At 40.0% G+C, this 18,025-nt stretch overlaps 1 protein-coding gene across 5 annotated transcripts in view; it reads left to right on the top strand.

The window, feature by feature from the left end:
• The window catches only part of PLB1 (phospholipase B1), a 224,008-nt gene that overhangs the window by 51,399 nt on the left and 154,584 nt on the right, over positions 1-18,025 (top strand). For 4 of the 5 annotated variants that reach the window (XM_074209801.1, XM_074209798.1, XM_074209799.1 and 1 more), the window contains 8 exons: positions 1,222-1,312; positions 1,818-1,869; positions 3,061-3,147; positions 6,155-6,217; positions 8,105-8,184; positions 10,518-10,593; positions 12,419-12,523; positions 14,400-14,471. In XM_074209801.1, the coding sequence (XP_074065902.1) occupies positions 1,222-1,312; positions 1,818-1,869; positions 3,061-3,147; positions 6,155-6,217; positions 8,105-8,184; positions 10,518-10,593; positions 12,419-12,523; positions 14,400-14,471 (626 nt within the window). The remainder of the gene's footprint in view (positions 1-1,221; positions 1,313-1,817; positions 1,870-3,060; positions 3,148-6,154; positions 6,218-8,104; positions 8,185-10,517; positions 10,594-12,418; positions 12,524-14,399; positions 14,472-18,025) is intronic. The other variant, XM_074209802.1, reaches the window with a different exon arrangement.

The raw sequence follows: 18,025 nt of genomic DNA, 5'->3' as shown, positions 1-18,025 counted from the left end.
GTGTGAGTGCAACTGGACAGGGATAAAAAGAAAAAATATAATAAGAGAAGATAGAGGAATTGTGAAGGAGATATTCTCCCCCTTCATCCATCTCTTTGAAAGCTTTGCCTCCATTTCTCCTGGGAGCAACATGTAGCTGACTATTTCTGAAAGTACTATTTTTAGCCATCTTCTGGCACAATCAGCACCCGGTCATGTTCAGTGTGTCTGTGCTCCCTGAAACTCTCCTTTCTGTCACTCTCTGGAGGGAGGGAGGCAAGGAAAGACAGGTTCTTCCTCTCGACATGGGCACTTATTTTCTTTCCTCCTTAAGGGACCACTTTGAAGTCAATTCTCCAGTTAGTAAAGGGGAGGATCCCTACCCAAGGACTAGGGAGTAAAGGATAGAACTTCTGAACATGAGAAGGGAGACAGGAATTCAAGCCTGCTACTTTAGAGGGGATAAAGCCTAAGAATATTAGAAAATTCAAAGTCATGCCTTATGAAGATTGGAAGCGTTTAGCCTAGAGAAGAAAACAATTGGGCAGGCAGGGAGACAGGACATTATAATTGTCTCCTTGTATTTGAAGAACAATCATATGGAAAAAAAGGATAAAACTTATTCCTCTTGACCTCAGAAAGCAGAAGTTATAGAGAGACAGAGTTCAGCTTAATATTAAGAAAAGTTTCCTAACAATGAGACCTGTCTCAAAGTGTAACGAATGACCTATCTCAAGAAGGAGTGAGCTCCCCATCACTGGAGGTTTTCAAGTAAGATCAGGTTATTGCTGGCTGTATTTTAGAGAGGATTCCTGTTCAGGTATGAATTCTGCTGCTGTTGCTGCTGCTGTTGCCTCTATTACTACTACTAGCTAATGTCTATATAGTATTTGCTATGTGCTAAGCATTTTTAGAATTCTTATCTTATTTGATCCTAACAACAAACCTAGAAGGTAGGGGTAACTATTACCCTTATTTTACAGATGAGGAAACTGAAGCAAACAGAGATTAAGTGATTTGTCCAGGGTCATGCAGCTAGTAAGTTTATGAGGTCAGATTTGAACTCATAAAGATGTCTTTTTGACTCCAGGCCTGTGCTTTATCCACTGTACCACCTAGCTGCCTTAAAAGACCCTTGAAGTCCCTTCCAACTCTGACTTTCTATTATGAATTATTACATAAATGATAAACAATTAGTTCTTTTCTCACAAATCTTTGACCTAAAAACATCTTGATAATTAGTTCTTTCAGATTTTATCAAGAGGTTTAGTCCATCTGTCTTTTCACTTCCATGCCCACCTGTTGAGAAGGCTTTGCCAAGAGTCGGAAATGAGTGAGTTCCTTTGCTATTTCTTTCTTTGGCACCCTCTCCTCTGTTGCCTTGGAAACCTGAAGTTGCCCATTGAGGACTCTTGGGATAAGGGCATTTTATCAATCTCTGGACTCAAGCTGGATTAACCAAATAGTCTTTCAGAATAGAGACTGATATTAATCCTGAAATGTTTTTCCCATGCTGATTTCTGTATGATAAATGTATCCATTTTCTCTAAATTTGGTCAGCATGCTGACCTTTGGAAATCAAGGGAATGGAAAAAGTAGACTCAATCACTGAAATTATTATCCTTGACTGGGTGAGGTGGCAACTTTCAGCTCCTTCATCAAAGGCCTTCCCAAAAGCCCAGTGGTGTCCCTACTTAGAGTTTCCCATTCTTTATACTTTCATAACTTTAAAATAATGTTTATTGAATTAAGGAGATCTATGCACTTTAATGATCTTTCTTTCCCTCTTTCTCTTCCTTTCTTCTTCCCTTTTTTCTCCCTCTCTTCTTGTTTCCCAGAGACCTGAGGGCCCAGGCCAGAGAACTGATACAACACATGAAAAAGAACAAGGTAAGAAGTTATCAAACTACTTTCAGGTGTTCTTTTGGCCACTGAAAGGCAGTAAGATCTGATTGAAAAGGGAATAGGTTTGTAGTTATCCTCTGCCACCCGGGCTGACCATCCAGACTTGCCCACATTTCTTTATTTTGTCTTTAGAACTTTAAGGTGGTTTTTGTATGATTACCCTCCAGAGGTTTCATGCCTCAGATGGTTCATGTGTGACCATTAGGGGGATTAGGGGGTATTGTTGGATAACTTCTCATTGTCCCTTCAAATGGTAGACCTTAATAATTAGGCAGTAATTCTTTGAGAGGGAAGCTTTTGTAACATTAGTCAGGGGATATGATGGTCATCTTTGATACTTACAGTCTTGGTAATTCAGTGCTGTAAACACTGTGTTAAATGTCTTGTAGCCTCTACATAAGTAAGATGAATAGAGGGTAGCAAGATAGAAAATCAGATCTTGTTATGGGCTGCCAAATTTGAGATAACTTGAGCCTCCTAGACTAGAGCCTATGAACCTGAATCCAAGGAAAAACTTTCCCTAAGTTCTCACTGAATGACTTGAAATAAGAATACAAGATCTGAATTGGAAGGTGTGGTAAATCAGCTTTGGAAGAGGCTAAATCTCACACACCTTATCATATGGAAGCAAATGTTATACCCATTTTGCCGGAAAATGCAGGTGGTGCCATTCAAGTGACTTGAATATGAATTTCTAGAATTGACTGGCTAGGATTGAAATGGAAAGGAAAGAAGGATCTTTTTCTCAAAGTTGTGACAAGTATTTTTAGTGCCTGAAATAAATATCATGAAACATATCTTTAAATCAATCTTTTAAAGGTAAATTCAGTGGAGTAGAGTATGGTATATAAGGAGAGAGATCCTGGAATACTTAAAGATTACTTGTAGAGACTGTCTCCTAAAGTGCAGGAACTCAGTATGGTTAGGTCAGAGTTTACCTGGGTGTGGTTAGCTGGGGAGAAGAAGTCAACTGATAACTTTCTAGTTCACTAAAATTATTCTTGTTAACTCAATACTAAGCTTAGTTTTTTTCCTATACTGTTGAAGGAGCACCAATTCTACCAACATCCTCTAGATTTTGATGCCTTAGGTCAAATTTCCATTGCCCTGTCTGAGTTACAACTCTCTTTTAAACATAAGACCTTCTCATCTTCTCTCTCTGCTCTTTGATTTCAGCAATTGAATTTTCATAATGACTGGAAACTCATCAATGTCTTCTTCAATGCTCAGAGTCAGTGCCATCCTTGCCCCTCCAGCCAACAGGTAAAGTTTTGGAGGCTGCGCTGTCTGAAAATTGCCATCCCTGGTTTGTGCTATTCCACCTGAGGGTCTGGGATATGGAGCAGCATAGCTCTTTAGCATTTTCAAATTGCCCTGAAAAGTTTAATAAGTGAAACAGCATTTTAGGGTCTCTTCCCCTAATAAGGATCTCAAAGAACTTTTGAATATGAAGGAGATGAATGTAACATTTCTGAAACACCTATTAAGTACAAAACCAAGGCTCTGTTTTGTCTTTAGAATTTTAAGGTTACCATCTAACAGATCATGAAATCAAAAGCTAGATAAGATGAGAATCCAGGAATAACAACTTCCCACTCAGAAAATGTTTGTTTCTCCTTTTTTTAAAAAAAATTCTGATTTCCTAGGAATATAAAGTTGATAGAATAAAACTGGGTTTAGGAAATAATAACTCATTTCTATATATATTTATAATTTATAAAGTTTTTTCTTCCCAGAAATCAATTGAAATTTAATCAGTGGATTTTAATAATCTCATTCTACAGATGAGGACAAAGAAATTAAGAAACAAAGTTACACAGCTAGAAAATGTCAGAGCCATGTCTTGAACCTGTCCCCAGATACAACAGCATATCATGACTCTATAATTCTAGTTTGCTTTTACTGTTTTGAGAGGGCATTTTTTTGGTGCCTTCTCACCTTCTTTTCTGTTTCCCCTCTCCTATTCCCTATCCAGTGGGAAAGTGGGGCTCTCATGCTTTTCAAATACTGCAGAATCCCACCTCTGGCTAAATTGCAAGCATCTCATGGCTAATATTCCAAATGTACTGCACTCTCAGACCATCCTTGAACCATACACTTGGGCTATAAGTTTGACTCTTAGTTTGCTCCTTTTGAAAATTTCCCAATTGTTGAAAAGTGTCTTAGTTATTTCTAATTCACAGGCAGTAAGAAATCAGAGGAAAAAAATAGTGGAAATATGTCCAATGGGAGAGGTTTTTTGCTTGTTTTGTAACATGCTGAATTGAAGAAATTTACTTTCCTTGAATGTATGTACATACATTCCCTTGGGGGAATATGCACACACATGTATATGTTCTAAAAGTTAAGCTCAATAGTTAGAGTGCTAGACTTAGATTCAGGCAAAGTTCAAATCCCAGCTCTAATATTTATTAGCTAGGGAACCTTGCTTTCTTTTGGTTTCAGTTTCATTTTTTGTAAAATGAGGATAGTGGACTGACCAATCTTTAAAGTTCATTTCAACTTGAAATTCTGTTATGTAAAAAAAGAAACTTACTCAAATTAACTATTGACCTAGGGGCCAGCTCCTCACCTTCTGCATCTCTCAGTTTCTTACACAGGAATTGGGTAATCTTGCATAGGGATTGGGTAATCCCTGGCCTTTCTGAAGGGGTGGTTTGATGAAAAGAGAATTAGATTTCAAATTGGAAAGTTTAGGTTTGGATCCCACCTCTCATAGTTATTGGTTCTGAGTGACTTCTGTTTGGTTCTTTATTTATAAAATGGGAACATAATATTTTGTGCTTGGGAGGGACTTAATAAATCATAAAAAACTATAAAATATAGGTTATTGTTGGACTGAACTAAAATTCAATCTCTAGCATAGCACATGACCATAGCAGGGACATAAGAAATGTTAAAATGAAATAATGAGAATAAAAGGCAAGAAAATGGAATGGTTAACTACAGGGTTGCAAACAGAATATAGAGACAGGAAGAGAAAGAAGGCAAAATCATTTTCAACTAGGGGAGGAGCTGTCAGGAAAGCCTTCATGTTTGGAGAAAGAGAAGAATATGGGTCTACATCAGCTAAGGTAAAAAAATGTTTTTTTCCTTAATCCTTCATTTCAGGAAGCTGAACCTGCTAACCTAACAGGTCCAATTCTCCTATAAGACCTGGCAATTTTATTTTGAGGGGAGCTGGCCCACTGCCCTCCTCTGGGTAGAATCAATACCTGAGGGGTTTGGCAGTTATCTTGGTTTCTCTGCTAGTGTCCCCCAAGGGAATAAAGTAACTGTCAGTCCTCTTTCCCAGAAGCCCTGGCGGCCTGCCTGGGTCCTGTCGCCTCGGGGGACAGACAGTCAATGTGCATATGGTTTAGGTTGGATAGAGGTTGGTTTGATTTTTCTGGTGAAAAAGGGAGCGCATTCATTTATGGTGTCAATCTTACATGCATTTTGAGGAGCTCTGAAAGATAATTTCATTTTCCCAGCTACAGGGAAGGAAGAAATGTGTTTTATGGAGTGAAGTGTTTTACTCAGTATAAAAACAAGGACAAATGCAAGACAGGGACTTAAACTGTCTCTTTCTCTGGTGACCACTTTTCCATCCTGGTAAAAATAGGAGAAAGAGGGATTAATAAAATTTATTGAAAATAACAAACATTTATTAAACATACTAGAAATGCAAAGATGGACCAAATTTTTCTCCTTATCCTCAAAGGACTTACATTCTCAGGGTAGAAATTATTTTGGTTTTTAGTTTATCTTCAGGGTCTAGCACAGGGTCTGTCACATGGTAAACAATAAACACTTGTTGTAACTGATTAATTGAATGAATGAATGAACATCTTGAGGTAAATCAGGAGGCTTTAATCTCTGAATAAATTATTTTCCTTCTTTTCAGTACTAATTTCCTCTGGCTACCAACCAAACTCTGCTACCAGCCAAACCTTAGGAGAAAAATTCCTATTGCCCAGTGCCTGTGAAGGGCAGCCACATAACTGGTCAGACAATGCTCACCTCACCCAAGCTTTGACTTTTGGTTTACCGTTTTTCTGATGCTTAACGTTTCATTTGCTTGGGTTTTTTCCCTGTTTTGATTGGCAAAAAAAATGAAGGAAATTCAGAAACATCTACAAACCAGGAGACCATGGGTATATCTGGTGTCTGGAGAACTATCAAATAGACTAGGTTTGTCCTCTTGGCCAGTGGAGGGAGACAGGTCTCCAGTAAACTACTGTTCAGTAAGAAACCTTTTCCTATAGGGCATTTCTCTTTTTTCTTGTAGGAGACTCATATGACTAGCAGCATGCAAGAACTAACAAGACTCATAGACTATTTGCATCAGGAGGTAAGAATTTTTCAGGAAGTCATTTCCCAGACTTCTAACACCTTGCTATATCTCCTTAACCCCTTACCCACTTACAGAGAAGGCATAGCTGCCCAATGAACCAGGTATATATTCACATAAATTAAAGTACCATCAACTAGAAATTTTTTAAGGGGTGGGGGATGTTGGTTCTTAGGGCATCACCTGTTTTCATCCTGGATTCTGAAGCTCTTTCAATGCAACATCTGATTGCATAAGTTTTTTGGACTGAATTACACCGAAGATCAAACCTATTTGAGCCATCTGACTCCAACTTTTAAGTATATTAAATAGCAAACCACAGGAGCTTGGCAGTAAGTTCTGGGCCTCTGGATAGGACATTTCTAAAATAAATTTCTGTATGGGAAAATAAGTAATGAAACCCTGGTGACCAGTGTTTATCTCAGTTATCTAAGTAAATAAAACTTAGAACCCAGTAACCTCTTATCTTCCCAGTGATAGTTCACCTGCTGTCATATAAGAAGGTAGCGATAGCCTGGAAAGGGATGGATAAGGACACTTTGTTTTTTCCTGGAACATTCTGTTACCCAAGGGATGTAAATGCTGTTACTAGTCCCATTTTATAACTGAGGAAACTGAAACTGATTAAGTGACTTGCCCATGGTCATTTGATTAATAAGTATTCAGGATCAAAATTTATACTCAAATCTTCCTTACTTTAGATCCAATGTGCTCTATCTACTGCACTATCTTGGGAGTCTGAAGAACTGTATTCAAGTTACTAATACTAAATTTTTTCTAGCTATGTGACCCTCTCTCTGAACCTCTCTCTACCTCAGTTTCCTAAACTGTAAAACTGAAATGCTATATTACCAAACTCATAAGAATGTTGTACAGAAAGTACTCTTTGAATCTCCAAACAATCTATGATAGGAGAGAGTCCTGTGTTATTCTTTTGATTCACATCCATTGTTATCTGCTCACCTGATCCACTGTTTTTTTCTCTCAGTAAGAAAACAGTTGCCTGTAAGGCAATTTTCCTCAGGGGGAAAAGGTATTTTTATGGACTGAATCCCACTCTTTTCTCCATGAGAAAGCTTCCAGACTTCATTCTGAAATGATGTCATCTCTGAGGAAGCTCTAGCTTCAAAACAAAAGAAAATGTTTCTCTCTAGCAGACTGGATGGATACCTTGTAAAACTGGGTTAAAGCATTTGAAACTTGGTTCTCCCTGTACTCTCTACATTTTTACAAAACTGCATCCTCACTGGAAACCTTTGACTCACACTGTGTCTTGGTCTTGTGTTCAAAGGATTCCCATGATTTGAGATAGTGGAGTATAGGTCATGGTTGCTTTGCTTACATGGGTTTTATTGAAGAATACACAATGATAGGTGCAGAGAGGTGGCACAATGGATACAGCATTGGTCCTGGAGTCAGGAGGACCTAAGTTCAAATTAGACCTCCCACACTTACTAGCTGTATGACTCTGGGAAAGTCACATGCATGTATGCATGCACACATGCGCACACACACACACACACACACACACACACACACACACACACGAATATACAGTGATAGAAGTGAGTAATCTTGAGATGTCCCTAAAAGTCAGAATCACCCATAGGATGTAGTGCTCCAAATTCCCACTAGCAGTTGGTTACATACAATTTAGGACTTCTGTCAAATCTCAGGAAACAGCACTTTTTAGGAAATTTGTGACATATAAGGCTTAGATAAAGAATCACTTACTTGACTTTACCAGGAAAAGTATATTCTCCACTCTGGCAATTTCCCAGACCTAGGTTTCAGATCAGTGACCAAGCAATCACCAGAAGGTCAAGAGATTTCTCCAACAGAATGATTGTGATTTTGAAGGTATCAATCTCTTTTATACTCTCTTAGGTTCCCAAAGCCTTTGTGAATCTGGTGGATATCTCAGAGATCAAGAATTCATCTCCATCACAGCAGGAGAATGGACCTAGGTAAAGCTAACCCACAAGTGTCCTGAGATGCCATTTTTCGAAATCAGATAAAAGAGTTATAACTACCTGCTGATATGATACCTGGCATGGAACAGTTCTATTCTACTGAAACTTCTGGGGTTTCAGAAGATCCACATTTAAACCCCCTACTTTGCCATTTATTGTTTGAGCAAGTCACTTTGCTTTCCTGGGCTAAATTTTTCTTCATCTGTAAAATGGGAAGGTTGGACTAGCTACGCTTTAAGAGTTCTTCTAGCTCTAAATCTAAGATCTTCTGAATTACAGCTCTTCTATTACTCCTTTAAGAATCTAAGAGGCTTAAATTCAGTCTTGGGAAAGAGAAGGAGAAGGATTTTATCATAAATTTTGTCCCAAGTGATGAAATTTCACCTTTATAATTTTAAGGGAAAAACTTGATACTGAATAGCCAATTCTATTTAAAATTTTTGGTTTTAACAGAGTTTATTACCAGGGCATTTCAATCACATGATATAGGATAGTGGTGTCAAACTCAAAGAAAACTCAGGATATTAACTGTACATAAGGATCCTCTTGGGCTACATATTGACTTAGAAAATCTCATGCTAACATAATTTGTCATGTGTTTTTATTTATGTTGTTAAATGTTTTCCAATTACATTTTGATTTGATTCCCATACAGTAGTGTTGCAGGTACAAATGTCATGTTTGACACTTCTAACATAGTGAATAGAACATGGGAGTTAGATTTAAGAAGCTCTGGAGGGGTGGCTGGGTGGTGTAGTGGATAAAGCACTGGCCTTGGAGTCAGGAGTACCTGGGTTCAAATCTGGTCTCAGACACTTTGCCTTGCAAAAACCTAAAAAAAAAAAAAAGATCTGGGTTCAAATTTTTCTTCTTCAGACTTGATATGACCCTGGACAAGTCATTACCTCTTTCTGGGCTTAAGTTTCCTCACCTGTCAAATGATAAGGTTGAATCTGATGACCTCTCAGTTCTCTTCCAGCTTTATAGCCCTCTTCTTGTGATCACAGGATGACTACCTCCTACCAGAAATTTCTGATTTCACCTCCAGGAATGAATGAGACAAGTCAACATTGTACATAAGAAATTCTGGAGAAACATCTGGGGTTTCAGAAAGGTGGGAGCAGAGATGAGGAGAGGAAAAGAAAGAAAGAACTGAGGGAGAAGACTGGGAAGGGAGCCCTGAAGCAAAAAACAAATGAGTGGGAGTAACTCCAAGGGAAAAAGAAATGCTGAGGAAGAAATAAGGAAGAACAACCCTATCTCTTCTGATAGCTGCCCTCGGTATTAGTACCTATGGCTATTCTTATGTCCTTCCTACCTGGCTTAGAGGTAGGAAGCCAGTTATTAGCTTCTTCTCCACTACTAAAAGCCACTGATAAGAGAAGCTATATCAAAAAGAGCAGATGCCAACTGGGAATGCTATCTAGTGACAGCTCTATTATTTTAAAAATCAAATTAAGGCTAACCCCGAAGCCTGAGATGGGATGTTATTGTGTCAGTTGTGTCAGACTCTAAATGATTCCATGGACTTTGATCCATGGGATTTCCTTGGCAAAGTTACTAGATTGGTTTGCCATTTCCTTCTCTAGTGAGCCCCCATTTTAGAGATGAAGAATTGAAGCAAATAGGGGTTAAGTGATTTGCTCAGGGTCATACAGTTAATACCTGAGGTCAAATTTGAACTCAGATCTTCCTGTCTCCAAGTCTGGTGCTGACCTACTACACCACCTAGCTTCTCCTTAAGGTGAGATAGATTATTAGAACTCTAGTGGACAGTGAATTCTTGCCAATACTTGGGGTTTTTTAACCCAATCCTTTGTTCACTTTGTCTTTTGTTATTTATTCATTTCCTTTTGATGATGGGCCTTCACTCTTTATTCTTCCTGACTCCTAGACCTAACTCATGTGTTCCTATCTCTCTAATATTTTATCAGTTTGGCCAAGACAGCTTCTTGTCCTCAAAAGAGCAAAGGATCATAGATTTATGATCTGACCTGGAAAGGATCTCAGAGACTATAGATCAGAGGTTCTTAATCTTTGTTGTGTCATGAACACCTTTGCAATCTGATGAATTCTAATGTTTTTAAATGCATAAAATAAAATACAAAGGTTATAAAGAAATCATAGACCACAGTTCTCAATGTATTTAAAAAAAAGGTCACAGATGTCTGTTAAGAACCTCTCTTCTAGTCTATCCTCCCATTTTTCAAATGAGCAGACTGAGACCCAGGGAAATTAAATGACTTGTCCAAAGTCACTGAGGGAATAAGTATCAAAGGCAAGATTCAAACTCAGGACTTTCATTTCTATTTTGCTTTGATCTATAGGGACCTCAATGAGGTATGTGAGTGCTCTGAGGAGCCTTCGAGACTGGCCACAGCTGTGCGGCAATGGTACTATCAGGTGAGACCATTTTGGGGGAGTGGCATTAGGTATTGGTTCAGGAAGAGCCAAGAAGCATGAGAGGGAGCTGCATCTGGTTCTACTCATGTTGTGTCCTTGTCCAAGCACTGACTCCCAAATGCTACTTTCCCTTCCTTGATGGTGGCACAAAATTATAGCTAACTTTCCCAAGGTCCAACTTGCTGAAAGAACTTGGATATCAGGAGCTATTATACTTTCTCCCTAGAATCTATTTTCTTATCTGTCAAATGGGGACTTCCTTCTTGCATAATTTTGGAATCATTTTTTCAAAAAATGATGGGTTTGCATATTGATAATGATGATAAGATATTCAGGGTGCTCCAAAAGTCTTGGTGGGCTCAAATTGCATTTGTGTCACATTAAATCTTATTTAATTCTGCACAATATTCTTATAGGCAGATAGTACAAGTATTTCTTCATTTGACAGAGGAAAAAATTGAGCTTCAGAGAACTGAAGGGACTTGGCCAAGTTCACACATCAAGTTAATATTACAGCCAGAATTGATACTATCTAGTGATAGTCTGGGCTATCACTGACTCAGCTGGCTAGGGCAGCTTACAAGGTAAAATCATTGGATTTTCAGTTAGAATGAACTTCATATTGTTGAAAGAATCTGAAATAGGAAGGACATGAATGGCCTTCTGGTGGTAGACCTGCACCTGCTCAGGAAATCTGTCTGTGAAGTTCCAAAAAGGACTCATTCAGCTTGTACTTGAAAATCCCCACAATTCAAAAGGAAATCTACTATTTCCCCAAGTATCCTGGACATTTTTTCATAGATCTGCTCTAGAAAACTTTTCTTTGCTTCAAGTCTACATTATCCTCTTTGTAATATCTAACCCCTGTTCAAGTCCAATCCCTCCCCCAGAGCGGACCTTTGAATGCTGAAAAAGAATTTTCCAAATGATCCAGAAGAGACCACAAGACACTGTGGATAACTCTGGAAAAACCATCTCTACAAGTAGACAACAGATTAAAGCACAAATATGACCAATACCACAGTGCTCTTTCTAGTCCACATTCTAGTCCACTGACCTGCAATGATATTATCTTTGAAGTTGAAATTCTCAATAAAAAAATTGGAAACTGAGTGGACCATGGGCCACAGATTGTGTGCTGGCTTATATTTCCTGTCAGTGAGCAGTTTTTGACCATATGTAACTCTAAGATGTAACCATTTTAGGTCTCTTCCCTCAAGGAATTCAAGCTCTGAACCCTGATCCTCAAAGCGAACCTGAATCCTAAGAAAAAGGGGAATCCAGAATTTTCTTTCTCTAACATTGTCCCATTATGCCCTCATGTCAGAGTAATTTAAATAGCTTTTAATAACACTGAAGTATAGCTCATGTGTCCCATGTCATGCAAGGACACTTCTAGAAAGATGCTCATCTTACAATATGAATATTAGGTGTAGGGCAGCTATTTATTTCTTTCAGCACAGGACATATTTAATATGCTAATAACTCATAGAATTCCATGATTATTACAGAAACATATTTATACCACTAATTAACTTGCCCTGAGAAAGGAAATGAACTTGCAGTTGAGCCCTTTTCTACTTTTGGCAACAACCAGGAGCTATTTGGACCTAAGGAAACCCAATAGCCCCTTTAATTAAATTTACCCACCTCAAGGTGTTGTAAGGTGACAATTTTAGAACAAGACATCTAGTTAATTCTTGTCCAAAGTTCTACACAAGAGTCCCATAAACCACAATACAAAGAAAAGTTTAGATGGTCAAAAGTGAAGGATACTTTGCCTAACTACTTGTCCCTTTCATCAGTTGGGTTTTTTTTCCTCTAGAACTCCTGGGAAAAACTCCTGGCCTTGGGCAGATATGACACACAAGACACTTTCACAGTTATTTATCAACCTTTCCTTCAAGAGATGGATCCTTCCCTTTTCCTGGTGAGTGCAGGTGGATGACTAGCACAAGAGATAGAAGGGAGGAAAGAAAGAGCTCAAGTCAGAGCTCTGTAACATACTGCTCTCTGGGCCCTACTGTTATAGATGAGAATAATCCAGGACTGGGAAACACTTTAAGGATGAGTTATTCCAGGCCCCTGATCTGAAATATGAGGAAACGGAGACCTAGAGATAGATAGTTGGCTAAGTCATTTGACTATATTCCTTCTATCTAGAGCACAGATGTCCATTGTTTTTGTTCTTCTTGACTGTATCACCCAACAAAATCTTGTCAACACATAGAATTTAATATTTAATTATGACAGGGCAGCTAGGTGGCACAGTGGATAAAGCACCGGCCCTGGAGCCAGGAGTACCTGAGTTCAAATCCGGCCTCAGACACTTAAATTACCTAGCTGTGTGGTCTTGGGCAAGCCACTTAACCCCATTTGCCTTGCAAAAAAAACTAAAAAAAAAATTTAATAATGACTACATATTACCAATGAATGTTGAGTGGTCGGGAGGAGAGAGATGCTATTAACTTCTTTTTTTCCAATTTTGTAAACTGAGATATTTTTGAGTCATACAATCTCTAAAAATCTCTTAAATATTAGGAATGTATAAATTAACAGTCAAGCAGATTAAATATTCTGTTTGAATAATAAATAAGAGTATCAGATTGGATTGGCTGAATTGAACCTATGAACTCTGTCATCCACAATAGTTTTCTTAGATCCCAGGTTGTGACTGGGTTTCATGATCCCAAATTTAGAAATCTGTTTGTTGTTCAGTCATTTCAGTTGTGTTCAACTCTTTGGGTCACCATTTTGGAGGGGGTGGGTTCTTTTGGCAAGAATAATGGAGTAGGGGTGGCTAGGTGGCACAGTGGATAAAGCACTGGCCTTGGAGTCAGGAGTACCTGGATTCAAATCCAGTCTCAGACTCTTAATAATTACCTGTGTGGCCTTGGACAAGCCACTTAACTCCATTTGCCTTGCAAAACCCTAAAAACAAAACAAAAACAAAAAAACAAAAGAATAATGGAGTAGTTGGCCATTTCCTCCTCCTCACTTTACATATGAGGAAACTGAGACAAACAGGCTTACGTGATTTGCTAGTAAGTGTCTGAGGTCAGATTTGAATTCAGGAAGGTGAATCTTTCTGACTGCAAGTCCAATGCTCTATCCATTGTGACACCTAGTTACCCTTAGCAATATGAGACAGGTAACTCTCCCAAGGCTTCATGAGGCCAAAACAGGATAAAAACCCAGGATGTGAGGAAGTCTTGTGTTCCTAATTCTGCCTCAGTCATTTATTGGCTATGTGGTCCCAGGGAATCCACTTCCCCTTGCTCAGACTCAGTTTGCTCCTTTGTAAAATGTCCATTCTCAATGCTGACACTCATTTTTGACAGCTGAGAAAACCAATATTTGTCCAAAGTCACACAGGTAAAACTGCAAAACAAACCTGGGTTCTGATTCCAAATTCAGTACTTTTTCCACTGACCCTCATTGCTTCCGCCATTCTTTCTGCCCATTCTCTAGAAAAGTGCCAGAAATACTAGTTATCTCAGTAGACTCTGGGTTAATGCCTGCTTCCTTAGCTGCCCAGAACCAATAAGTGGTAAGTTCAGCCTATGGCCTGGATCCCTGACTCCAGCCAACTATCTCACAAATGCTGGTCATTAGTGACAGAGGAAAGCCCCATTTATTATTATTATTATTATTAGGGTAAGAGTCTAGATGAATTAGTGCAGAAATGTTTTCATAAGTGGAAAGTTAGCTCAAAGTACTTGGGAGGAAAGGGAGTAAATGATCAGTAGCATCCTATCTGCATCCCAAGATCTGAAGCATCATCTCTCATATGGTTTCTTTTCCAGAGGAAAGAGACTTCTAACCACCCCCTGAACAAGTCATCCATTGCACTTGCCTTGAGTCTCTGGAATGGCATGGTGAGTTGGTATAATCATTATTGGCACTCTTGTTCTAGAACTGTGATGTGGGATCATAGTCATTTGCAAAGACCTAGAGGCAGAGGGGGAAATGTACAGCTATGGTAACCTTCCCTGCTTACCCCCACCATCGAATTGCCCATCAATTGCTACAGAGAAAGCAGATGGGCATTCCGTAGACTGTGACCCTGGCAAGGCTCCATGTGGAGCTCTGCCCAAGCCCTGGCTGAATCTGCTTTCAGTTTTGGGTGCTTTGACAATTCTGGACTGTTGGGGGGTTGGTGGGGGGTGGGGAGTGGTGACAGTACTGAGCTGCACTTCAGAATTAACATAATTCTCTTCATTCAACCCTCTTATGGGTCACAAGTCAAGGATTATTTGCTGTAGCTGTTCCAAGGTCCTTTTGATGCTTCATGCCAGTCAACATTTTATTCTGGATACAGAGCAGCCTGTGGAGTAGCCATCCTCCCTTTGGATGTCTCAATCCCATTCTTCCCAGAAACTCTGAGCATATTGCACACTTAACCGCTTAGGGGAATGAAGAGAGCAACAGAATGAGAGCTAAAAGACCAAACAGCCTGGCGGTCCTTCAGCTGTAACAAGTAGGACACCTTGGAGCCTCAGGTTTCTGACTTGGAGAATGAGAGGAATAGATTATTAGGTGATCTCCTAGGTCTGAGTTCAGATTTGAATTCAGGATGCTGAGTCTTCCTGACTGCAGGCCTGGCACTCTATCTAGCTGCTATATGAGGTGAGTCTCAATGAAGACATGCGATTCTCCCAGAGGTAGATGGTATCCAATATAGGATAAAAATCTAGGTTGCTGGTAAAATGTAAGCTCCTTAAGGGCAGGAACTAACACTTTTGGGGGGTTTGCATCCTCAGTATGAGATAGGGATACAATAGGAACACATAGAAGGTGTTTAATAAATGCCTAAGTCTAAGTCTGATGTTGGTGTTCTCTGCCTCCTCTTTGTCTAAGGAATGCAAAGCACTTTAGAGGTAGGTGGACCTTGATGGAGACCTATAATGAAGCTAGACAGGGCAAGGCCTGGCAGAATGACCTATTGGTCTCTACTATAAGCTGGGCATTGCAGCCAATGTCTTAGGCTTGGATCCCAGAGGTTGATAGGCATATGCTACTAATAGTATTAAGTACTGAGTGTATTGGATGATGGGGTGTGAGGGGGGATGGAAAGGAAGGAAAGAAAGTGTAGGATATTGTGGGAAAATGTGAAAAGCACAAACTGTGGAATCAGATTGTTGTTCAGTCATGTCCAGTTCTTCCTGATTCCAATTGGGGTTTTCTTAGAGATACAGAAGGCATTTACCAATTCCTTCTCCAGCTCATTTTACAGAGGAGGAAACTGAGGCAAATAGAGTTAGGTAATTTGTTCAGCCTCACAAAGCTAGTAACTATCTGAGGCTGCATTTGAACTCAGGGAGGTAAGTTTTCCTGACTTCAGGACTGGCACTCCAGCCTCTGTGCCACCTAGCTGCCCTATGTGGAGTCACCAGATCTGGCTCCAATTCCAGCTCTGATTCTTGCTACCTGTGTAACTGGGTAAGTCACTTAACCTCTCTATCCCTCATTTTCCTCTTCTGTAAAATAATAGGTTGAAATAGGTGGCCCCAAGTTCCCTTTCACTTCTACATCTGTAATCCTCTAATAGGGGAGCTAGGTAGCCTAATGAATAGAGTATTTGACTTATGGTCAGGAGGACCTGGATTTAAATCCATCCTCTGACATTTACTAGCTATGTAGCAGCCTCCAGAGCCAATTTTCTTTCCATCATTCTGTTCTGTCACCAAATATGGGAAAAGAAATATAGACTGATAAATACCTGGGGCAAGGTGCTTTGGGTTGTCAGGTTTTGTCTCCCCAGCATCCCAGTACTCCCCACCCCTGACCAGGACTATGGATTGTAGTCAGTCTATGTTCCTCACTAGTATTCAAACCCCCACCTCAAGTTCTTTCCTTCCTGTGATTTTTCAGGTTCAGACAGAGAGCTGCTGGTTTCCATTTTTTCCCCCTTTCCAAGCTGCCCTATTTTTAGAACTCCAGTGCCAGAAACATGTTTTTCTTCTCCCTTGGCTTAGAGAAAGGCCTCCCTCCTCACAGATGACGTGGTAGGCTGACTGATGGGAACAGCTGTATTTCGACATGTGTCAACCTGGATGGGGCCTGAGAAGGGAATCTTATTGGGGGGGGGGGGGGGGAGAAAAGTTCCCATTAAGGCAGCCAGAGCAAATGAGAAACACTGACCCTGAGGAGAGATGAATTTCTTTCTAGGGCAAAATATTTAGAGGGCAGCTTGTCTTATTATGTCTTTTCTTTTGGGTCTCACTGACCCTTCACTGGAGGGAGAAATCTGCTCAGGAAATCCTGTTATTATTAACATACTATGTGACCCTGTACTCATTTTCCAGGACTGAAATACTCAGGCAAGGGCTGCCCCTTGTGGACCTCACAGTCCATTCCTTGCCTGTTCACCTTGGATGGGAGAAGTGTCAATGATGCTGATCACAAGCTCTGTAAAAACACCCTCCTCCTCCTCCTCCTCCTCCCCCATTCCATCATTTCTCTTCTTCCCTCCTCCTTCCCACCCCGTACTCCCTCTCCACCTCTCTCTCTGTCTCTCTCCTTTTATCTTTCTGCCACTCTTTTCTTTTTCCTTTTCTCTCTCTCTCTTTCCTTTCTCACCTTGCTCTTTCCTTTCCCCCTCTCTCCTCTTTCTTCTGTCTCCTCTCTGTATCTGTCTCTCTCTCTCTCCTTGTCTCTCTGTTTCTGTTTCTCTCTGTCTGTCTCTGTCTCCCTCTACCCTCTTTCTTATCTCTCTCCTCTCTCTTCTTCTTCTTTCTTCTCTCTTTCTTCTCTTTTCCGTCTCTGTGCCTATTTCTCTGTCTCTGTCTCTCTTCCCTCTCCCTTTCCCACCTTCCTCCCTCTCTTCTTTCCTTTCCTTTCTCTCTTCTCTCTTTTTTCTTTTGTTCCTCTCCCATCTCTCCTTTCTCTTTTTTGTCTTTCTTTCCTCTTTCTATCTCTTGGTCTTTCTTTTCTCTCTTTCCCATCTCCCTCCCCCCTTCTTCTCTTTCCTCTCTTTCTTTCCTCTATTTTCTGTCTCTCTCTGCCTCTCCTCTTTCTTTCTGTTTCTGTCTCTCTCTTTGCACCTTACTCCCTCCCCTCTTTCTTCTCTCCTTCTCCTTTCTCTCCCCCCTCCCTCTTCTCTCTTTCCTCCATTTCCCCCTATCTCTTTTCTCTCTCTTTGCCTGTCTTTCCTCTCTTTCCATCTCTGTCTCTTTTTTTTCTCTCTTTCCCACTTCCCCCTCCTCTCTCTGTCAAAATTCGTCAGACATTTCCTGAGTACCTATTATATGATTATACCAATTCTCTGTCTGGACAATTTTCAGTGGATCCCTGATGCCTACTCTAAGCAAAATCCAAACTTTTTTGCCAGTGTTCAAGACCTTCCATAATCTGTCACCATCCTACTGTTCCAGTCTTATCTCATATTCTTCCCTACCAAGGGAAGAATATGTGCTCCAGGCAAACTGGG

Source organism: Macrotis lagotis, chromosome 1 (assembly GCF_037893015.1).
Source record: "Macrotis lagotis isolate mMagLag1 chromosome 1, bilby.v1.9.chrom.fasta, whole genome shotgun sequence".
Classification (NCBI taxonomy): domain Eukaryota; kingdom Metazoa; phylum Chordata; class Mammalia; order Peramelemorphia; family Peramelidae; genus Macrotis; species Macrotis lagotis.
Note: the sequence above shows the minus strand (reverse complement) of the source record. Positions and strands in the feature narration are given on the sequence as shown.